At 51.7% G+C, this 22,470-nt stretch overlaps 8 protein-coding genes across 8 annotated transcripts; 5 read left to right on the top strand and 3 right to left on the bottom strand.

Moving 5' to 3' along the window:
- Window positions 1-162: 162 nt before the first annotated feature.
- On the top strand, window positions 163-2,324 carry HO173_003973 (uncharacterized protein; the record flags this gene model as incomplete). Its single annotated transcript, XM_037305897.1, has 3 exons — window positions 163-894; window positions 1,050-1,172; window positions 1,320-2,324. 3 exons carry the CDS (start codon window positions 163-165, stop codon window positions 2,322-2,324), a joined length of 1,860 nt encoding a protein of 619 aa, XP_037167090.1.
- A 1,346-nt stretch (window positions 2,325-3,670) lies between these two features.
- Window positions 3,671-5,371, top strand: HO173_003972 (uncharacterized protein; the record flags this gene model as incomplete). The annotated part of the gene is made up of 1 exon (XM_037305896.1): window positions 3,671-5,371. The coding sequence occupies one exon, from the start codon at window positions 3,671-3,673 to the stop codon at window positions 5,369-5,371; it is 1,701 nt and encodes a 566-aa protein (XP_037167089.1).
- Window positions 5,372-5,992: 621 nt separating this feature from the next.
- HO173_003971 (uncharacterized protein) lies at window positions 5,993-8,776 on the top strand (the record flags this gene model as incomplete). Its single annotated transcript, XM_037305895.1, has 1 exon — window positions 5,993-8,776. The coding sequence occupies one exon, from the start codon at window positions 5,993-5,995 to the stop codon at window positions 8,774-8,776; it is 2,784 nt and encodes a 927-aa protein (XP_037167088.1).
- Window positions 8,777-11,559: 2,783 nt separating this feature from the next.
- Window positions 11,560-14,339, bottom strand: HO173_003970 (uncharacterized protein; the record flags this gene model as incomplete). The annotated part of the gene is made up of 2 exons (XM_037305894.1): window positions 11,560-12,209; window positions 13,976-14,339. 2 exons carry the CDS (start codon window positions 14,337-14,339, stop codon window positions 11,560-11,562), a joined length of 1,014 nt encoding a protein of 337 aa, XP_037167087.1.
- Window positions 14,340-14,986: 647 nt separating this feature from the next.
- On the top strand, window positions 14,987-15,443 carry HO173_003969 (uncharacterized protein; the record flags this gene model as incomplete). Its single annotated transcript, XM_037305893.1, has 2 exons — window positions 14,987-15,199; window positions 15,255-15,443. The coding sequence occupies 2 exons, from the start codon at window positions 14,987-14,989 to the stop codon at window positions 15,441-15,443; spliced, it is 402 nt and encodes a 133-aa protein (XP_037167086.1).
- A 243-nt stretch (window positions 15,444-15,686) lies between these two features.
- On the bottom strand, window positions 15,687-16,946 carry HO173_003968 (uncharacterized protein; the record flags this gene model as incomplete). The annotated part of the gene is made up of 1 exon (XM_037305892.1): window positions 15,687-16,946. One exon carries the CDS (start codon window positions 16,944-16,946, stop codon window positions 15,687-15,689), a length of 1,260 nt encoding a protein of 419 aa, XP_037167085.1.
- A 691-nt stretch (window positions 16,947-17,637) lies between these two features.
- Window positions 17,638-20,170, bottom strand: HO173_003967 (uncharacterized protein; the record flags this gene model as incomplete). Its single annotated transcript, XM_037305891.1, has 3 exons — window positions 17,638-17,733; window positions 17,783-19,957; window positions 20,012-20,170. 3 exons carry the CDS (start codon window positions 20,168-20,170, stop codon window positions 17,638-17,640), a joined length of 2,430 nt encoding a protein of 809 aa, XP_037167084.1.
- An 896-nt stretch (window positions 20,171-21,066) lies between these two features.
- On the top strand, window positions 21,067-22,073 carry HO173_003966 (uncharacterized protein; the record flags this gene model as incomplete). Its single annotated transcript, XM_037305890.1, has 2 exons — window positions 21,067-21,667; window positions 21,724-22,073. 2 exons carry the CDS (start codon window positions 21,067-21,069, stop codon window positions 22,071-22,073), a joined length of 951 nt encoding a protein of 316 aa, XP_037167083.1.
- Between the last annotated feature and the right edge of the window lie 397 nt (window positions 22,074-22,470).

Here is a 22,470-nt window from a genome sequence, read left to right as displayed (position 1 = left end):
GGGCTATTTTTGGACCCTGCATGGGCGGAGCATTCCCGCGAAAGGCGTCATCTTCTATTACTGAGACGTCTCAGTATTTGCCTCATTACCAAGTCAATAAATGCCTTTCCTCTGTTACACCGCTCTCGTTTTACATCTTGACTCACTTCTATCGCCTATGCGATGGCCCCCGTTTCAGAAGACGATTGTCCCGTCTGCCAAACAACACTCTCGCAAATGAGTGAAGGGACAAGAGAATCACATGTCCAGACCTGCATCGAATCACATCTCTCAGCACCGCTGAAATATCCCTCCTCTGCATCCAAACTCCCTCAGAACTCTCGGGCACAAGAAAGCGAAGATAAAGGAGAATCATGTCCCATCTGCCATACATCATACTTGACTAAAGACTTTGATGGCAGCGACTCTGCTCGCGAAGCACACTTCTCTACTTGCTTTGAATCGCAGTCATCGAGCTCCAAGTTTGCACCATCTCCTGGATCGCCGCCTTCCTACAATAGAGAAGGAACCTTCGACAGCAATTCTAAGTCTTCAGAAGCAGCGTTCCCGTCGGAGAAAGGAGCCGCCTCAAAATTAGGACCCACCCCATCAAGAAGCGCGACCATGCCAATTCGTCAACCCGTTCCAACCGAGGCTCCACCGAGCGGCTCTCGGAGGCTTTCCATCTTTGGGTTTGGAAACGGCAAGAACAAGGAACAGAAAATGGAGGAGAAGGTCACGAAAGCTGATGGCTTGATGCGTCAAAGATGGGGTCCTCCAGGCTCTCCTACATCGGAGATGGTGAGAAGGTACTGGATGGCGACAAGAATGGAACAGCATTGGGAGTATCTCCGAGCGCACCATCCTAGGCAATTCAAGAAATACCTGGGTAAAGGTTACATGGAGCCCATACCTGTATGTACTCTTTCGGGCCGATTTTTTCCCTTTCAGTACCTTGGCTTGAGTCATGAGACATGTTTGACGAGTAATAAAAATGTTCTTGCTCTGCAAAGCTGTCTCATCACGCAAAACCCCGTTTCACAAGAGAGATCCTAATTTCGAGCGTGTAGACGTCCTGGGTCCAGAACAGACAGCTGGCGTACCTCTATCCGGAACCCTCAAATTGGGAAACGCCAGCAGAGAAACGATTGTACTACCTGCTCAACAATGGGGTCATGCCTGACGGATCAATGGTACGTATTTTCGGAGTCCATATTTCCTCTTCTGGACCAGATCTTGAGCCTTGAAACATGTCTTGAGAGTGTCTACTTGGTAGACAGATTCGAAGGCTCAAGATAAACCCTCGATTAGGCAATGCTGACTCTGAAACTATCATCCAGCATCCAGTGTTACGACCACTTAATATCAATAGAGATATGTACACCATTATCCGACGAGGCAACGAGAGGAATGCCAGACAAGTCCATCTCAATGCGCAGAAGCTAGCTCAATACCAAAGCCCGGGTGACGTTTTCCAGAGTGACAAGGATATCAAATCGCATCGCTACTCGGATCAGGTACCCAATACCGTTTACGAAGCCCGGACGGCGGCATTGCACGAGCTTGCTGAAGGCATCATACACGGCACAGACCATCTTGAGACCATGCTATTGATTGATGTCTCGGGATCAATGACGTGGAATCCTCATGGAGGCATGCTGGGGCCCGATGGGATTCTACGATTCCACGACCAGCCCTCCAATATACTCCTCGTGCAACATCTCGTCCACAGAGTATTACACCATATGATCCCTCGACAACAGAAGGAGCATTCCACCCAGCTAGGCATCGACACCGTGACGTTCTCGAGCTTTGGTAGATACGTGGGTCAGATATCTGCAGATCGCTTTACACAGGACTGGAACAGACAGGTCCAGCTGGGCGGCGGTACTCAAGTCATGCAAGGTTGGCAAACCGTCAAAGCCACATATTTCCAGCACCAGCACGAGAGCTACGGTCATGGCAGGTGGGACCCTGTATTTGGATGGCAAGCTACGCCCGGCATGCCCAAGCTGTCACTACTGGTCTTCCTCGACGGCGAGGCTACGGATATGGATGAATTCGAGCTCGAGCTGCTGGGCGAAACATGGGCGTACGTGACGATTGCGCTGGTCGGGATGGAGAACTGCCCGCATCATCATTCGCATGCTATCGAGCTGGAGCGGGTTGCCAAGTTCAACCCGCATGTTGGCTTCTTCGATGTGCATGGGAGAGTATGTGAGAGGATGGTTGTGGAAGATATACTGAGCAGTGTCTATCCTGTAGACCCACCCTCATACAGTGAGATCCTCAAGCCAGAGTACGATCTGCCACCTGAAGAGCTGCCGAAGTATTCGGCGTACTGATGGACAAGATTTGCTGGCGTTCAGTGATGGGTGAATAAGGATTCAACTTCCAGACTGGTTTCTTTGAGCGACCTCATTATGCATGCGTTAGCGATTTCTACGAATCTCTTAAGAAGGCGTTTCGGAGAAAACAACTCTTGGCGGGGTGGAAAGCGCTGTTCTGTACTAGTACCATAGCTCCTGCGCAATCGCAGAGTTGATTTGAATCTGAAACACCTGCCACATATCAAAGCTCTGCCTCAAAGCCAACGTTACATCCTAAAGGAATCGCCAGCGTACACTGAGTGATGCAAAGGCATCAGGGCTGTTAGCCTCATTTTCAGCGCTAATGTACGAGTCCCGTACGATCCAGAAGCCGGAGTCCGGACCAAACAGGTTTCCGATGGGCAACGGCCCCACCAGCGTCGAGAATTCATCAAAGCAACAGCGTAAAGTACGGACGGTAGGTACCTCAATTACCTACTATCATTTGCATCCGCATCCCCAGTACGCAAGCAGCAAGATTCAAACGCGATAGGTATTCTATTTCACCATCGTTTGTTCGGGGCGCCTCGCTCTTTGTTGGTCGTTGGCGGGGGGTCCAAAAAATGAGCGCTCGTCAGGGTCAGGGTCAGCCCATGCGACAAAGGAAGGGGGGATCCTTCCTTGAGAGGGTGGGACAAGGCAAGGCAACGCAATGTGACGGCAACTTTAAGCTCTTTCAGCAAACCTCACACGCGATCAGGAAGGGAGAAACCTGTGAGAGGATGGGACAAGGCAAGCCAATAATGCGATGGTGCGGTGAGTAAGCTCGCCAGTCAGAATGAGGTAAGCTTCGCGCAACGTTGGGAAGGGCTGAGATGCTCAGCTCCGTCAGAAAGAGAAATGGAAAATGCTGCGCCGTGCCATCTATACATATACCTAACAATAATAATTAATGTGTGGATGTGGGTGGTAAGTGTGTCTTTTAATTACTTTACTTTGTCATGAGTTTCTCCTACCTTAGCCAACGATGACAGGCTAAGAGTCACACGAGTGTCTCTTGGCTTTCTGACTGAGATTCCCGACTGACTGGGTTTCCCGACTGACTGAATTTCCCGGAAAGCTGACAAGCCGTTGGCACTCGCATCTCAGAAATTCAAATCCTTTAAAGTCGAAAGGTCGAACGGGTTCGGTCTTTATCTTATCCCGACCCCGCCAGGATCCATTCCTGCATCCATACGAGCCTGCCTTTCTTTCAACTTCCTTCTCCCTCTTTGTTGTCCCTCCAATCGTTCCTACCCTTTTCCCTTTTTCCTCCTTCCTCCGTTGCGACATTGCTCGGACGCCTTGCGGACACCAAAAGGTCCGTGCTTCCAGCCTCCGCCATGCTTGCTGCCGAGACGGCTCACGGCCAGAACCTCACGTGCCGTACACACATCGACAGTCAGCAATTAATCTCCCAGGTTTACTGTGCTTTCTGTCCAGTCGCGCACACTATGAATTACATTGCAAGCGCCTTCACTTCGAGGCCCATTTCCGCAAAATCTTTAAAATCTGGGGTCAGTACACCGTCGATATTCGAAGAGACTGCCCTAGATGACGGACGGCAAGATTCAAGCCTTGAAACCCAAGCTACCTCTATAGCAGATTCAGATATAGCATCTAAGAGGCGGAGAGCATCCAGCAGAACTAGAACCAAGACTGCCTTTCGCCTTTGCCATCCGCCTCCTGTCCGCATCCACAAACAGCGTCTCCATATACGGCCGAGAGTGCTTCTACAGCTCCAGAAGCTCTCCAAAGCATCCCGGCCGACTCCTGTCTTCGAAGTGCTACCTTCGGTTGTCTTCGCGCCAAGGCTTGCGAGGCGTTTCCCCCGCACTTTCAAAGGCAAAGCTGGTCTGGGCGCGGATGACTTGGTGATTGTCAGCAGTGAGAATTACGAGGCGCAAGAGCGGCACTCTCATGACGTTGACGATTTGTTCGACGACAAATGGGATAAGCGGGAGATCATTGCTGCCATCTGTCAACCAAGCAAAGACGACTACCCGTACGGTCAAGGAGAGACGGAGATATGCCTGAACCATGGACCATCCTGGACTGCTTCGCAGCGTAAGAATGGCTCTTACGAGTTCGCATCTACCGACGACTGCGGTAATCAAACGTTAGCCAGGTGGGTACCCAAGCAGGCGAAAAGTGACCGGACAGCGTCCATATCATCCGTGTCCGAGGAAAAGAAATTCAATTTTAGCATACTCAACCCAAAGTCGCGTCGTCATGCCGTTATTGCAACTCTGGACTGTCATACAATAGAGGTTTCAGATCAATACTCCCATCCGTCCACAAGCCTGAGCTCACAAGCTTCTTCCACGCCTACGACGTCCTCTTCCTCAGTTTCCGAAGAACCCCAGACGCCCTCCATAAGATCAAGCCTACCGGCTCGAGATCCTGTAGAGGTGGACGACGCACTGAGAACACTTATCACCATCACTGGTATCTGGGTAGCACTTCGAGAAGGCTTTTCACCAAACTTCAAGTACGGCCAAACCACGCAAGGTCTGCCAATTAGCCCTAATCTGGCTCCGGGTCATAAGCATCGAAGCCTGTCTCTCAACGCGAATCAATTCAATAGCAATCAGCTTGCGATTCCCAAAAGCCCAAGTCACAGCTTAAGCAGTGCGAAAGGGACAAGGACCGGCCTTCAACACACCGTTTCGAACTCCACAGTACCACTGTCATCTTACCCACCGTTTACTCCACCTCAAAGGTCTGTCTCCGCCGGTACCGCGTTTATGCAGCGACTATCTACGCGCAAATCATCCACGCCAAAGATCATCCAACTGAGCCCTGTTGGTGACCTTGAGGGTAGCGACACGGAGAAAGATGCGTGTCGGGCGAATGGGTCCCCTTTGCCGCGTTCATCGATGAGTTCCAGAGAGGGACGGGATGTTTCTCTGGAACAAGGCATTGGCGGTCTCGGTTTGGACTTTGGAGATGGTATTTCTCAGCCGACGAAAAGGGCGGCAAGAAGGTCCAGCAGCAGGATCAGGAAGATGTTTGGCCGGAGTCCCAAAGAGCGTGATGTATGAAGAGAAACAGCCAGAGATGTATTGCAGCGTCTAGGACTACTGCAATCCCGGCCTCTATTCATAGCCATAGCTGTAGTGATGGCGAATCATTCCTCTCGTATATCCGTTCCACTAGTACCTTTGTGACTGATCAGATGATTTCAAAGTCCACATGATGAATGCGATTAGTGGCGACCGTTTCAAATAAGGGTGAACCATGAACCCTTGGCGCTGGTCTGTGCGCGCCTCGGGCGTTAAAAATTTCCCCAAAATTATTTCGCGTCATTTGGGCCTTCAAGTCACTGCTCGCGATAACAACTCCACCCACTCTCTCTCACACTCTCAATATATCACATATGCCAGAGCATAGTATGACTACTGCCCTCTACAGCTGTTTCATGAGCTGTCGAGAACCTTTGAATCGCGCATGCTACTGCCGGAAAAATCAGGAAATCATCAATAAAGGAGCACACGCCTAGACCCTTGAATGCCCCTCTCGAAAGCACCAGACAAATCTTGGTCAACACCTCTCAAACAAGGACCCTACCTGAGGAGGATACCGACGAAATCAAAGAACCCTCAGATTGAAATACTATATATCCTCACTTCAATGGCAATGAATGCGACCTGTTGAAAAGATTTATGGAGATGTCTCAGAATTTCAACGGCTACCGTGGTACATCTCACGGCTCACCACCGCCACATGCGAACAATGACTTTACAGGCCTCATGGGCTCTTTGATTTCACCTGGCACTGCCCCCGCTACACCACTTCAGCAAGCCTTTGGTATGCCGTTCTACAACACGCCGGCTTGGCAGAATGGTGGGCAGGGGAACTACAGTTTCAACGTGCCATTCCAAGGGTCGCCCGTAAATCAAGATGCTTGGAAACACAATGGCGGAGAAGACTACATGGCTCTCGGCCAACAAGAAGAGGAAGAAGAAGAAGACGACGAAGACGAAGACTCACTTATGGTTGTTGATGATACGGAGATACTCAATAGTCTGCAGAAGAACCAACAGCACAATCAGAACGGCGGATCAGCAAGCCACACGCAAGCAGCAAATCACGAACCACCTGCTAAACCCGGGCAGCTTCTCAACCTCGCTTCGTCCTCCCCACTAACTCTACCTCACCCCAGACTACAGGGCCCGGTAGCCCCCACTCCAGCGTTGGTGACAAAGTATCCAATGGTCAACGATAGCGCTGCGCGTGCAGCGGAGCTGAGAGCGAAGCTCCTGGCTAAAAGGCCTTCGACTACAGCATCCCCAAGAGCAAGTCCGGCTGTGAATAGAGCCGAGCTTCCCAACGCTACGCAGACCAACGCCCAAGAGCTGCATATAAACGGAGCACTGACAACAAGGGCGAAAGCGGAAGATGATTTGAAAATTGCCGCGGTGCAGGCCACCGCAGCAACAAACGCCGATGAAAAGTCTACAAGTAAACCCCAAGGACAACCTCAAGGTAAACCTGTCAAAGATGACGAATTCGAACACCTTTTTGCTCAAGCCAGGAACGCCGCCGACACTGCCAAGTCAGAAGCTAAGATGACGAATGGAAGTCGTCTTGTCAGAGCAAGTGTTGAGAAGCCAGCAGACCTACCCATGAGCGACGTCAAACCGACAAAACCTGCTGTCTCAGACATGCGCCCCGCCTTACAGAAGAACCACTCCTCTTCTGAAATGTCCGAAGGAGAGATTCACAGCGGTCCTCCCTCGCCAACCGTCGCTCCACCATCCCCAAAAGCTACAGAGGCCAAGGAGAGCAAACAGGCTGACCAAGACAAGAACGAAAAGCTAATGCGCCAGAATGAGGTACATAAGGCGTATCAACCTCTTAGGATATCTAAGCAACCAGCAACAGAGCCTGCAAAATCAGGCCCAAAGATGGCGGATCACTCCAGAGCAGAACAATCACCGTCCCCCAAATTATCGAACAAACAGCTCAAGCAGCAGGCGTGGAAGCAGAAAAATGGCTACGCAGGATCTCATGATTTGTATTATCCAGACTCACGAAGGGATCGAGAGTGGGATCGAGCTAGAGGTCCTAACGCTAGAGATGACGACAGAGATTCAAGAAGACCATCAACATCACAAGCATCTGCCAATCTCGCCCAAGTCGAGCGAGACGCCCGACGAAGGCTGTCAGATGATGAGATACGTCGACAACAGCGCACGGAGGATAACGCCAGGAGAGCAGCGGAATATAAGAAAAATCTTGAGGCTCAACGAGCAGCAGCTTCAAAGAAGGCCTCAGACAGCTCCAAGGTGTTTTCGTCACCAAAAGACGTTCGCAGACATGAACCGGAACCACGAGCATCGCAAACCACTGAAGGACCCAATGATAGAGATGAATCAGATGCGATCCAACTCAAGATCGACACGCGAATGCCAACAGTTGAGTCAGCGACTGGCGAACACGACATTGACACCGTGATGCTTTCTCCCACCGGGCAAGACATTGATGGGGACGAAGATATCAGCGACTGGCTAGAGTTGACCGAATACTATGACCTAGCTCATCGCGAGAGAAGACTGACCTGGTTTCGCAAGAAAAGGGCGCTTGACGTTCAAAAAGCAGAGTTTGAACGAGAGGAACAGCTGGAGCTGCAAGAAAGGTCAATGCTGAAGCGGGCGCAATCTGTCCTGCCTGCCAACACTCCTCCCAAAGTCACCCGTCGCGCCTCCATTGTCCAAGCCAAGATGCCGCCTCCGCCCCTTCCCCTCAAAGAAGCTAACAGTGTGGGTATCAAGATCAAGGACTCGGCGTTATCGGCCGGACTGCCGACACCCCAGACACCTACAACAATGTTGAAGAGACAACATGCTGAAGATGATCTCGACACTAGGCGCATGCAGCCTGCTGACAAGATCGCGCGAACAGATCTTAATGGGCATGCTACTAACGAGAAGCCACTAACGAGTCCTGCCAGCGTTCAGGGAGAAGGATCAGCCGTCAGAGGAGATCGATACGTACCTCGACAAGGACGGAGCAGATCTCCAGGATTACGACGTAGGAGCTTGAGTCCCCGTCACCAACGGCGCTCCAGGAGCGCGTCTCCTTATGGGAACAGGACATTCTCAACCGGAAACGGATTTCCGAAACACCTTCGCACGTGCCACAACTGTGGTCAGCCAGGCCATATTGTCAACGAGTGTACCGAGCCTCGACGCGATGGTAAGGAATGGAATAGAGGCTCGAGCGAGTATCAACAATGGGTCTCTCCCAACTACCGCGGGCGCAACCCAGTAGCAGTTGCTCGAGGAGGAGGAAACCGCTCGCCTCACCCTCGTGGTGGAGGGACCGGGAATCGATCACGATACAGCTCGATCGGCAAAACCGAAGACGGAGAGACGAGCAGCTCAAAGGAGAACGTTGGCGGTGCCTCTTTGAAATTAAGAGACGGCAGTCAGTCTCGTCGATGAACTACCTAGCACTTTAATCCTCCGTGGCTTCGTTGCCCATACCTTTCTTTCTATAACAAGCCTCTTTCTGACATCCGATTTCCGTAATGCATTAGATACCAGGTATTTTTTATGATCAAAAAGCTGAAACGTTGACAATGTGCAAATCACGCACCCGTGACAGTGAGTAGACTCCGCGCATCGCTCCCCATCCCATCCCATCCGTATCTGACGCACAATCCCCCCCCCGGCCATATCCTCTCCCCCCCCCTCAATCCCGCATCCCACACCACCCCGCTCACACATACCATACCATACCATCCACGCTCTAATCAACCACCCACACTCTAACCAATCATCCATCCATCCATCCATCCATCCATCCATCCATCCATCCATCCATCCATCCATCCATCCATCCATCCATCCATCCATCCATCCATCCATCCATCCATCCATCCATCCATCCATCCATCCATCCATCCATCCATCCATCCATCCATCCATCCATCCTCCCCTTCCCTCCCCCCCCCCCCCCCCCCCCCCCCCCTCCCCTCACCCAAAACAGCACCAGCGCCCCGCCTGCAGCACAGCACAGCACCCTCGACGCCCTCCTCACCCCCACCCCACCCCACCTCATCCTCCTTCTCCCCTTACTCCCTTTCTCCGTCACTTTTCTCCGTCGCTGTCTCCGTCGCTGTCTCCGTCACTTTCTCCGTCACTTTCTCCGTCACTTTCTCCGTCACTTCCTCCGTCACTTCCTCCGTCCCTTTCTCCGTCACTTTCTCCGTCGCTTTCTCCGTCACTTTCTCCGTCGCTTTCTCCGTCCCTTTCTCCGTCGCTTCCTCCGTCGCCTTTCTCCGTCCCTTCCTCCGTCGCTTTCTCCGTCCCTTCCTCCGTCGCTTCCTCCGTCGCTTTCTCCGTCACTTTCTCCGTCACTTTCTCCGTCGCTTTCTCCGTCACTTTCTCCGTCCCTTTCTCCGTCACCTTTCTGCGTCGCTTTCTCCGTCACTTTCTCCGTCACTTTCTCCGTCATTTTCTCGGTCCTTTCTCCGTCACCTTTCTCCGTCGCCTTTCTCCGTCGCTGTCTCCGTCGCTCGTCGACTTTCCCGTCGCTTTCTCCGTCGCTTTCTCCGGCGACTTTCTGCGTCGGGCCGTCTCGGGACGGATTCCCGTTCAGGCACCAGTGGCCGCGTGGGGCGTGGGTGGACGGGGGGGGATGTTGCGAATGGGGGATGGGGATGGGGATGGGGATGGGGGGGGGGGAGGGGGGGGGGATGGGGGGGAATGGAGGAAGGATGGGGGGGGAAGAGGAAGGGGGGTGGGGGAGGTTGGGGGGGGTGTCATTGATGAGGGGGGGGGAGAGTGGGGAGGAGGTTGGGGAGAGAATGAGGGGTGTGGAGGTGGGGGGATGGGGAGTGTGTGACAGGGGGTTTTGGGTGGGGAGTGGTATTGCATCCTCCGTATGTATGGATGTATGGATGGAGGAGTAGATTAATTGCTGGCCTTTGGCATCGCGCAACTTATCTCCCGGAGGATGGGAGCTCGGGTTCTTTTCCTGACAGCGCCGGGTTAGTTGCCTGGTTGGATCCTTGCTCATTGATACGGGCTGTGGTGACACCGATGGGGGGGGGGGTCTTGCGTTGTTCATCATCGACGGCTTGACCGTTGGTTGTTACGGACTGGTCTATAGGCTTGGGGAGGAGGGTTAGCTAGGCTGGGGGGGCTTAGAAGGAAAGCGTTGACTTGGTTTCATGCAAAGGGTTGGAGGGTAGCGATGAGCTTACGGACTGGTCTAGAGCTGGGGAGGGTTGGCTAGGCTGGGGTTGGAAGGAAAGCGTTGACTAGGTCTGGGTAGCGACGAGCTCGAAGAGATGTCGCTAGCATCAATGAGGGTCAGCGTAGCATTGGGTGAATTATGCAATTCATTAGATCCAACACTTTCTCACAGAGGCCCGTGACTCAACTCCCACGCGCGGCCCACAATCTCGAGGCTAACATGCACACCGTACCTCAAATCACGAGTCGCATACACAATTCGATACGGGCTAACCAACCCTTGTTCGTATGTACAAACCAGCTCGCTGCCAGAAACGCCACCAGACTCCAGGCTACCGTCCGCCCCTTCAGAGACAACCGTTAGCTGCAAGTCGCCAAGGCTGAGGATTATGGCTGAGACTTCGGGATTAGTTTGCCAGTCGAAGAGGCAGGCAGGATGGCGGATGTTGGCTCGAGGGTAAGGAGATGGTAGAAGGCCGGTGAAGTCGAAGGCGGGGGTGATGGCGCGGTGATAAAGGTGGGTAGAAGAGCGTGCTTGTGATGGATCATGTCCAATATTAGGGGGTTTTGATCGGTTCGATGGTGATGGTTCTTGAAAATTTTCTTGGGCTGAGGTGTTGTCTGAGATGGCGATACGGACAGGCGGGCTTGCGGTTGAGAAAGTGGTGAAGAGATAGAATAGGGTCAGAGCTTGCCAAGTCCATCGTGGTTGCATTATTCTCGTGTAAAAGGTGAGGGTTCATGCTGGATCATGAATGTGTAGACTTCGAGGATTCAAACCGAAAGCCGTAAGGAAGGATATCGTAAAGTCCACGCCGAACTCCTGGCTATGCAGAAAAACACAAAGAGAAAAAGGATTGGATAGTAAAACAGTAACGGAGGTTCTCTGCGAGCTTGACATGATAAATGGGTCCGCCGAATTACAGACAGCGGGTCGCATACAGTGGCATATTCGCGGGCGCGCGGTGGTATTTGCTGGTCCAGAACACCGGTCGGCTATCGGCAACAGCCCTAATACCATCGCATTAGAAAGATTGCAAGACCTTCTTGCTTAGACTTTCTTTCTGATCGTCGACCAGCTCAGACAACCCCTCCCTCTTCCGCTTCTTCGCCGCATTAAGCACCATGCCCCTATTGATTGGCCTTCCACCGGGCGTGGTGGGATTAATAAACAGCTCAGGCTTTGTTGACGCAATGTTGGCCTCATCAACGAACTCTGTCCCCTCTGCTTCGGCTTGCTTTTTCGCGGCGAGATAGTTATCAAATCCGCGCCCGAGATCGATGAGTTCAGCCGCGACCATAGTCTCGCTGGGTTTCCAGATCGCGTTCTTCTTCATGCGCTTTCGGAGAGTCAAGAGCTCGTAAGAAGTCAAATGCAGCCAGGGGTGGTGCCTACTGCCCATCGCGGCATCTGTTGGTGGTGATTCTTCTCGCATCATGGCATTGGTGACCGAAATTCCCGCGAGGCCGCTGTGCACGTTGGTGCCGCGGCTCTTGGGTGTTCGGATGATGCTGTCTTTGGGCTCGCTCTTTGGTTTTTCGACGCTGGCCCTGAGTTCGCTGATCAGTTGTGCGGAGGGGTCGCCGGTGGGCGAGCTAGTGCGTTTGCTGGGGGTTTGCATAACGGGCGAGCTCGCTCCTGGGCTGTTTGTCTTTGGCATCTTCTCTTGATAACCTACGGAGATAAGGTGGAGAAGGCCGGGGATGGGTCGCCCTTTGAGAGAAGGATCACGTGCGGTCGCGTCTAGGCGACGGTTGCGATGGTGTTGCGCCCGGAGTCACAAAATTGGTGAACGTGTGTAAGAATTTTCGAGACACAGGATAGCCAAACCTGACCCTATTTAATGTCTAGACCAAAAACCCAAGTCTGATTGTGTGCTTATTCAAAATCTGAGGAAGTGGGTGTTAAAGTAGAGCGGACAGTTATTCTGTGAATCAGACACGGAGTAGGTAGGTATCATAAATTTGTTGCCAAGGATATCACTGGTATCTGCATGTGAGCTAGACCAAGTGTCGTAAAGCTAGACCAAGCGTCGTAAAGCGGCAAGCGGCCGGCACCTAACCTATAACGACCGTTCTATAAGATCGTCTTTTTTCTCCGCGTAGATACTGTCTAGCAAAGCTACGTGCTTTAAAGCTCCTTGAATCTATTGAGCTACCAGGAAAGAAGGAAAAGCGATTACATACGAATTTCAAGCACAGCGGGAAAGAGGACATGTTGAACGAGAATCCCAGTAGGGCCTATTGAAGGAACGCCTATACAAGTAAGGAAACATAGGAAATCACCGATGCTCAGCCCCAGATTGACAGCAAATCAATGCCGTGACACGCTCAGCCCAAGTCTACTGTTGAGTTCGCAAGCTTGTGTCAAGACTCGGATCGAGCGTCTTGCCTAAATCGTCCTTTGTGATCCAAGCTTTTGCATGGTTCTGGTGCTCTGCTTTTCCCGTATGGTACCGTGGACGCGTGCCAGTCAGATGGGAATGTTGCTTTGCGGCAGTGATAGTTGATCCTTCATTTCGTGTTTGACGCCTCGTTCCATTCTTCTGTGCTCCCGTTCAAGACAATAGCGGTATAGGCTCAAACCCAGCTCCTTCTTTTCCGGTGTGGCGATATAGAATAAAACGCAGCGGTCCATTTCGTCTACCTGCGCGGCCAGTCACGATCGAGCAAAACTGTCGCTAGGCTGACAAGGAAACCCACCTCGAAAGGCATGGATTGTACTGTATTCAGGCGCTCGCAAAGGGGCGGGTCTGGCCACACCGTTGATTTATTATGAACCCTGAGGGTGAGAAATGGGGCCTACTGAGATAAACATCCGCACAACTTCGGCAGCGGTCGCCCTTTCAGGCTGTATCTTGCCTTTCGAGGTTTCAGCGATCGTAAAATTTGCGGACCAAAAGCCGTCTTGTTTCGGTGCTAAAAGACGAGGTGTACCCACTATATTGCACTAGTCCAGAATTCTGTCTACTTCTACATCAGTCCAGAAGGCTCAGCTTCATCCATTTCTGGACACGCCGGGCTCCCAATCATTGGGCAGTTGTAAGCCATCCTTTTCTCTGCCTTGTCTCCTAAATGAATCTAATATTGATCCTTTAGATCTAGATCAATACCCCATAGCACACATAGGACCCTGTAGTCGCCGCACTCCACCTCTAAGGGTTTTTTTCAACGAATATTTCAAAAACCAGCCTGGATCACTGATTCCATATGCATAGCGTCTAAAGAAAATGAGGCAAGTAGACACGCATGGTTATGATCACGACGCCTATTGTCTGCAGGTAAGGTACAACGGCGCATTGTTGATTGGCACTCCACTATGCCAACGGGATGAACGTGTTTCCATTGGAGAAGACATGCAGTGACAGCGCTAACAGCTATACTACATTGGCAAAACCGCTATGCCAAAACCCAACACCTGCAGAGCAGGTTACATGTCACGGGGCCTTAACCAGCTTTCCTCAACCCATCCCAGCTCCATTTGCTGATTCCCGTCGAAGAAAAGATACATCCAGCGTTTCAGTCCTTCGCTGTAATACATATCTTTGATCAGGCCGAACATGCATGGGGGGCATTCGTAGGGAGGGGTGAGCTGGACACAGTCGATGAGGTCGAAGACCGGGCCGGGGCGGGGCGGAGAATACGATGCTGTTAGTGTCACAGTATCATTCTGATCTTTGTTATGTAGAGGATGTTCCTCTGGTGCATTTAGGGGCCTGCGGGGATGGCCTGTGAAGTAGGATTCGGGGAGTCTCGCAGGCGGCTTCTCTGTTTCCTTTTGCATGTGTGCCTTCATGGAGAACATGACGGAAGTCGGTAAAATGGGACGATTCGATGATAAAGGTTCTCTGGGTGTTATGTTGGTGTTCTATCCTTATGATAGTAGCTGAGCTATGAGAGAGAAAGGAGGTTTCCTACTTATACCTCGTCCTGACTTATGGCAGTTGAAACAGACGACTTTCGGGTTTTCAGGCAGTAAACCCGCCTAATTGGCGCATCTGTGACACGCAGGCGTATGATATTGGTCGCCTTGCCTTCCGGAACGATAAAGCAGGATCGGGTGTGAAAGCAGGAAAAATGTTCTCACCAAGCAAGGAAGACAATGCCGACCGTGGTGGTGCTAGCTTCGGAGAAAGGTCATGCCTCTGTTGAATCAGACGAGGTGCTAAGGTCTGCCGCAATTCTTCATTCGGAACCGTGAATGTTGTAGAGCCGCCTGGTGTTCCAGGTATGGTGTGGAGGCTCTCGGACGATTTCAGTCATGCAAATCTTCTGACACCCCCTGGGGATCGTAATATCCATTCGCACTCACCCAACGATCTCACCTCGTACCCGCCGAGCGCGATGAACCCGCAGCAAATCGTCGCGGTTGCTTTCCGGGTCCTGGTTCAACTACGCCGGTCTTTTAGAAGGGCGCGCCACACTCTGGGATGAGAATCCGTCTCGGCAGTCATGGTGGCCATGAGTACCCTCTACAACACCAGCCCTGCTTCCCCAACGAAACCGTCAGCCCGGTATCCAAATCTTCCAGATCTCAACGCATTCTCAAACGTCATGACCGAACCACTCAACATGGACACCAACCCCATCACCCGCCGGTACGGCCCAAAGCCCCAAAAGCCCAAGAATAGCGGTACACTCCTCAACCGGTTACGCGCCAGATTGGTGAATCCCCATGCCAGGGCTTGCGTATGACTGACAGATGAATTCGCCGACACAGGAAAGGCCCCAACCCCTCTTTCGTGTCGGGTCTTCGGTCTGGGAAATATGGGTGGGCGGCAGACGGGAGAGACGCGTTATTAGTGACTGCACGTGGGATGAGGGCCAGGGGTATGTGGTCATGGAGGAGTCTGCGATGAAGGATCTTGGCTGGCTTGAGGAGTGTTCGTTGACTTCGGATGGGCCATGAGTGGATGTCTGAGGATATTAGGGATCGGGGAGTTGTTACTGGGTATGGACGGTCGGGTCTGTGCTTTCTAGCTGGCTTTTCCATTGTTCTTGGTCTGCTTGTTAAGGGTATGCACCATAATCCGTGGTGTACTGTTGCTATTTGTCCTTAACGTACTTAGTAGACTCAATACAACGGTTCACCCCATAGCAATTCCAAAGGCCTCTCATCCACCGGAAGCGATGTTAATCACTCAGCGAATTATTACCAATTTCTCAGTTCTCCGGGGTATAATCGGCCCAAGCAGCCTCCACGCCGCCCTCTTCCACCCCTCACTACTATATTTCGAACCCCGTGCTGGTGACTGTCAGCCGCCAGATCCCACTCCTCGCAAAGCCCGCAGCAGAAGATGAGCCAGTACGCGTTCTTCAGCCATTTCTTCGCCCTCTCCTCCCTTTCCGTCTTTTTTTTCGGCTTTGCGCCATGCTCGGTGTGCCCTTCCCGGCCTTTTATATTGCGATTTGCAGTTCTATCTCGGTCCTCAAATCTTATTACTCGCGGCGGCTGATCATCCGTAAGCACGCCCGTCATCGTCCTTTGCCCCTGTTCAGATCCTGTTGTGGGCAGTCCATAGACACCGTGTACCTGCCTCTGTGGTGGCAAATGCCCACTTCGAATCGGCGTAAATTTTCCCCTCACGAGCACCCCATCTTCCCCTCTCATCACGACGCCTTTCGGTAAGCCGACCGTCTGCTTTAGCCATTCTCTTTCAGCTGCGGTGGGGCTACGGAATTTGTCACGAAAGCGTGCTGGTGGAGGTGGCAGGCGATAGTTGGAAGCTTCGGGCTTGTTGAAGGAGGGCAGACCAGGAGGCGTGGGGCTGCGGGTTGGTGGTGGGTGACGCGGTTGGATTGGTGTGAGCACGGGAGAGGATGGACGAGAGCGCCGTTGGGATGTGGGGTTTGGAGATGGTGGGAGGTCGGATGTGGAGAAGGACTTGCGCTTGAGGCCGGAGGCGCGCGCGCGGAGGGTGGCTGCTGAAGAGTGCGCTACTATAGATAGCGGGCGTAAAGTGGCAAGAGAGGATTGCTCAGTGATAGGATAGAGGACGTGGGGCGTATGCATGAGCTTTTCAGGGGACGCTGTCTCCGTGCTGCGGAGGAATGAGGCGGGGACTGGAGAGCCAGATGCATCCATAGTGATGTTAAGCCAGGCTGGCGATTCATCATGGTTGGACGTCATTGTGAGATGGTTTATATTCCCCAAGCCAGCATTGTCCCAATCATTTGTCGCGCTGCTGTCTAGGTGCTCCTGGCTGGCGGCGAAGGGCGCTTCGTAGATGGAGTTGTGAGGGGATGGATAGCTTTCTGATGAGTCGAGGTATGCCCCGAGAGCCTGTGTGGCTGACTTACGACGAAGAATTGGTCCTGTTTTGGCTGTGCCTGAGGGTGGAGATGGTGTTGGGGTTCGAGCCTCATTGGTGGTGGACTCCAATGGCGCACGAGCATCTGATGCGGCACCCATGCTTGCCTGAGTGCAGGCGCTGAATATAGCGTTGATTTTCGGCACTGTAGCAATGATGATGCTTGATGAGATATCTGTCGACGCTTGTAGGATAAGGATAGCGATCGGAAGCAGAGAAAGTGAGATTCGACATTGGTACTTTTGAGGATCAGGAAGCGGCGACTGAACCGGCACCAGGTCAGTTGACACCAACCATCTCTGTATGCATAAGCGTGTAACAAATTCTTATGGTTCCATGATTTATGAGACTTCGATGAGAGGTATGGGAAAGAACCGATTTTTCTGGTACAATCTTGTCAAGTCATTTACAGGGTCGCGCTATTTCGCACATTTCTGCAGATAGTACCCCAACACCCTAGTAATCACGCTGAACTTCAATGCTTATCCAATGCTATGCTATGCGTTGAGCGTACAGGTCCAATGTGCCATAAGTCCAAGATGATAGACCAATCTGTCCGAAGATTTTGTTCGACGCACGCCGGGATCTTTATGGAGGAAGTGGCATGACAGAAGGGCAATCGCACATGCCATGTTTCCTCCCAAAATCGAAGAACTGACCCTGGTGGTAAGAACCGTTCTGGTATCTGGCTTTGTGAGAAGTTGGTCGTCCACCAGTGCATTCATCGCTGCGAGATCCCCACCTCGAAGAGCGTGTGTGCATGCATTCTTGATGCTGCAGAGTATATACTGCTCATTGAGCCGTCATAGTTCGACTTAATGATGATTTTCCGGGCGCCTTCAGTGTTCGAAGCTGGGCTTCGAGTTTCCGGCGTTCGTCTTGCTCGACCTATTCAGTAGTCAGCAGTGCTCAGGGCCCATACCTGGAATGCACTTACTCTTAGAACTCTCAGGCTCTCCGCCCTCGTTTCTCTCATCATCTTCTTGAACTCATTCTTCAATATTGCAGTGCTCGTATTGCTTGAACCCTGAGACTCCAGGCTGCCAGGCTTTCCCGGAACGTTAACCCCAAGCGATTCAACCTTTCCGTCACTTATTTGGGTTTCAAGCACTTCAATGCGGTCTCGCAAATTGTCGATGGTATTCTCCAACTGCTCGCGTTCCTTTTCGTACTCAATGCTAGATTTGGTCATGACCTCGTACTCGCCAATCGTTTCCGAGAGTTCTTTTTGCAAAGCTTGCACCCGCTGGTTAAGCTCAGCGTTGCCCGCCTCGTGCTGAGTCTTCAGCCCAGCAAGCTCTTCCAACAAGGTCCCGTTGCGCTCATTGAGATCCTCTATCTCCTTTTGCATAACTGGATGAGACGCGACCTCGGCTGCACGCTGGGCACGAGTACCATACGCCCCATCAAGCTCTGCTCTGGCAACGGTAAGTTCGGTCTGTAAGCGAACCATTTCTCCCTCGGATTTATCTAATTCGGTACGCGCTTTCTCGGCTTCTGTGTATTTTTCTTGTAACTTCGCCTCCAGGCCGCTTGTCTTAGCAATGTGCTCATCCTGCTCGGTTGTCACAGTCCGTAACTGGACTTCGAGGTTTGAGATATTGTCGTGCTTGTCCTGTAGCTCAGCCAAAAGCTGGTCCTTGTCTTCCTTGCGTGCTGCCAACTGAGCGCTGAGAATATAACTTCCTTCTATACTTTCTCTGACGGTAGACTGAAGGTCATTCCTCGCTTTCTCGAGCTCTGCAGTTACTTCTGCTAATCGTGCATCTTTTTCGGAATCAGATTTGCTGTTCACTTCCTTCTGCTGTTGGATTTGACGACCCAATATTTCCTTTTGCTCATGCAAGCCTTTCACTCGTGTGTGTAGCGATTGAACATTCGCGGAGAACGCCTGTAACGAGAAGCTATCCTCTTCTGAAAATATATTTTGCCAAAGGTCCTGTAATGCAGTCTCATACTGACCGACTTTTTCCTCGTGAACAAGCCGAGTAGATGTGGAGGTCTGGCTATCATCTTTGAGGCGCTCCACACCCTGCTCTAATGCATCAAGGCCATTCCCAAGGAAAGCTATTTGTTCTTCCGGACCACGACCGGAGACATCAGGAGGTTGAGGATACTGTGCATCAGGATCAAGGTTACTTCGAAGTATAAGACCACGAAGTTGTGTGTTGAGATCCTCAAGCCTCTCTTCAGCAGCGTAGGCTGACTGCTTATAGCCTTGTAGCGTATCGACTTGACTTCTTTGCATGCTGTCGAGGCCCTTTTCCAAATACTCCACCTGCCCTTGTAGCGCGACCTCGTGGTCGTGTTGCAATTTGGACTCTCTGTGTGGTGCAGGAGGTGCAGGTAGCATTTGTCGACCAGCGCTCGCTTGCGCGATAGAATCCCTCAGACGTCGGTTGAGGTCCCAGAGCTTTCGCTCTGTCTCAAGAATTGACTCAGTCTGTTCGGCAAAAGCTGAGGCAACCTTCCCGTTCGTCTGAGTATCACCGGATTCTAAAAACGAGTCTAACGTCTGGTAGAAGCTGCGATCGTCGAACTCTTTTCCGAAACTGAGCGTGGGTAGGCTTTCAGAACTTTCAGGGTAGCCGTTCATGTGCTCTGACTGTTCACGAGAGGCGTCATTTTCCAAATAACCCTTGTGCGTGATCTGCAAGACTCCAGCTGTATGTTCTAGCAACCTTTTCTGTAGCTCTTGCGCTCGTCTCTCAAGCCTCAGCAGTTCCTGCGCCAAATCCTCACACTTCTTGTTGCTGGCGACCAACTCATTGTCTGTCTTACTCAACAAATCACTAGCGCTGCCTTTGCTTATCACACTCCTTCGTTGCCGTTTTGATCCGCCGTCCATTACGCTTTCGCGACTGTTTGGGGTATAAAGTCGATTGAGTGAGGTTGCCGCATCACGAAGCTTGTTCTCAATGGCTAGTTTGCGCTTGGTTGCATCAATGCGAGTCGATAGTATGGATATTTCCTTCTTCAGCTCGTCCACCTCCTCGAAAGACAAGAGCCCATATTGTGAACTGTCCCCAATGGCTGTCTCCATCAATAAGTGCATTGACACCGGATCGCTTGTGTCCAATAGCTCAGAGGTACGCGCTAGTGAGCCATTCGTCTGCAGGGAGGGTCAGTCTACTATATATGCCAACGTATCTTCCGCGCTACCTACATGTTGAAACCGCTGCCGGTCTCCTCGGTCTTCGTCCGTGCTTTCCAGGGAGCCTTTGTAGCCTTCAAGCAGTGCCTTCGAGGAGGGATGTAGACCGGTGCCATACCGGGAGTCGTAATTCGAGGCAGAGGAGGAGCTCCGTACTGCATGGCCGTTCATCGTAAGGGTGCTGGCTTGCGCAACGTCCTCCAACAACGGTGTCCCAAAAGAGCCGGAGGAAGAGAAAGGTTATACTACGTGCATGATTGCAGTTTTCCCTTATAGCAAAACGCGACAGCGTGGTTTCTCCGATACTGGACGATTCAATGATATATTGAATACTCAAGTGCTTTGAAATGCACTTCTTCAATTGTACTGGGCCACTGTGAAACCTCAAAGGCCAAAGGATCGACGGCTAAGGTAGCGCGGCTTTTGGCGCTAAGGATCCCTTCCCCGCTGACCTGGTGGGCCTTTAGTTCTGCCAGTCACCCACCATGCCACCCTCCACCCTCCACCCTCTTCATCTTCCAATTGGAGTATGGATCGCTGCAGTGGAGATCAGGTGTGAGATGACTCCTAGGAGTACACCATTGTTATACGGTCCCTATGCTCTGCAGTTGCATCATCGACGAGTGGATCTTCACATTGACCAGGAGCACAGCCCAACGTTCTATGCCAGCAATTACTCCGTGCTTCAGTTGTAATGACGCCGTTTGGAGACCGTCAAATTCATTGTGGTCGCGCGCAAGCCAACTGAAGCTTGCTGTGAAACCTCGCCGCGCCTTCGTGGTATGAAACAGGCCTTGCCGCAAGTTCGCCGCGCAAAACCCCCGAGGCTGAGCGAGCCTATCCCTCAAGCTCTATTCGTGGATAATATAAAGGCGCTCCACATGATTCAATTACTTCCTGCAGTCGTGTTTTATTCTCACTCTCAAAAAGCTATAGATGTTCTCCACGTTAAGAATCATGGGAATGTTCAATAATTGGTTTCTCGTGAAGGACAACCGCTGCTGCTGTCTTTCGCAATCGTAAGTTCGGTCTCCAATCGTGACTACAGAACGTCGAATAGATCAAGCATGTTATCACTCGTACTAGCCATCATTCTTCCCACCACTTTCGCGTCTGCAGCGACACCTACCAACGAGACCGCGGATTGTGAATTCACTAATGGTACTCTCAATGTCTACCAGCACCCCAATGCTTCGAGTTCCTACAGCATACCCGCGATAGTCTCAACCGGATCTACAGTCATGAACAGTACGACCAAAACCTGGCAGATAATCAACAGCATCGGAAACGTATCGGACTCATCGAACGTCGTCGATCCGCGAGCCCAACAGTTGTCACAATACATATTCTTGGATACATCAAGCACCATCAATGGATCTTCTTCTTCATCTCCGCTCCCATTCGCCGGCTGCTCGTTCACCTTTGGGCTGCCTTCAAGCTACATTGGGAAAACTTCTAGTGATGGGACTTGCGGCAAGATCTTCGGCCAGTCATGCCTCAACGAAATCATGCAGATCGCTCAAGACACCACAGCTACCATTCCGCCTGCTGTCGGATTAACGACATTGAAAGATGCGTGCGACACTGTAAGCGAAACCATTAACAATTACATTGCAACGTCTTCGAAGGCCTGTAGCAAAAATGGGCCTTCTATCGAGGTGTGGCAGGGTAAATGATATCCACGCCCATGCATTGCTACAAATATATAGCTGATTCCGACCTAGGTATAAACTTCTCCTACGCCAATACCGACAACTGCACTAATCCTCCTACTACCTTGCCTATTCAACTTTTTGAGCAATACGAGCCGTTTCACCAAGGAAATTATACGACATATGACCAGTGGACAAAGACCACCACGCCTATACTCTTGGCTCTGTTTTCCAATGACACGACCATGAACGGTGCCGGTGGCAGTTATTCACAGGCTTATCTGACCTGTACAAGCCCGATGAACGTCACTGCGGGTAGTCATGATCCGACGAGTGCGGCAGATCCTTCTGCGGTGGCGGACGTGAATAGCGTTGTGGGCTTTGCCCTTGCGATTATTGCTTTGGTATTCCTTATGCTATGATGATGATAATGGATATTGACGTCTGCTTCGCGCTTTTAGCGATGGGAGGGTTGCGTGCATTGTTCATGATACCACTGTTGTTTATGGCCACTGCATATTTCTCGGTCTGGGCGTTAGACGATTTGGCCGCGCCGTCTGTAATTTACTCCACGCGCAATACTATGTGTCTAGCAGTCTCGCTACGATATATTGAAAGAGCATCCATAATCCGAATGGATAGTTCTTGTCGGCCATCGCCTTAATATGAGATTCATTCTATGCTGCGTAGACGGTAGAGGTACACGTTGCACGCTGAAAAATGCCAAGGGCTGAAGTACAGCTGTACAAGTCCGCCAAGTTTCGTTGCCTTGACCAGAAGATGTTGGTCGCTGGCACCATGAATTGACCTTGTGCTCCA

Source organism: Letharia columbiana, assembly GCF_014066305.1.
Source record: "Letharia columbiana isolate WasteWater2 chromosome Unknown Sc0000010_s0, whole genome shotgun sequence".
Classification (NCBI taxonomy): Eukaryota; Fungi; Ascomycota; class Lecanoromycetes; order Lecanorales; family Parmeliaceae; genus Letharia; species Letharia columbiana.
Note: the sequence above shows the minus strand (reverse complement) of the source record. Positions and strands in the feature narration are given on the sequence as shown.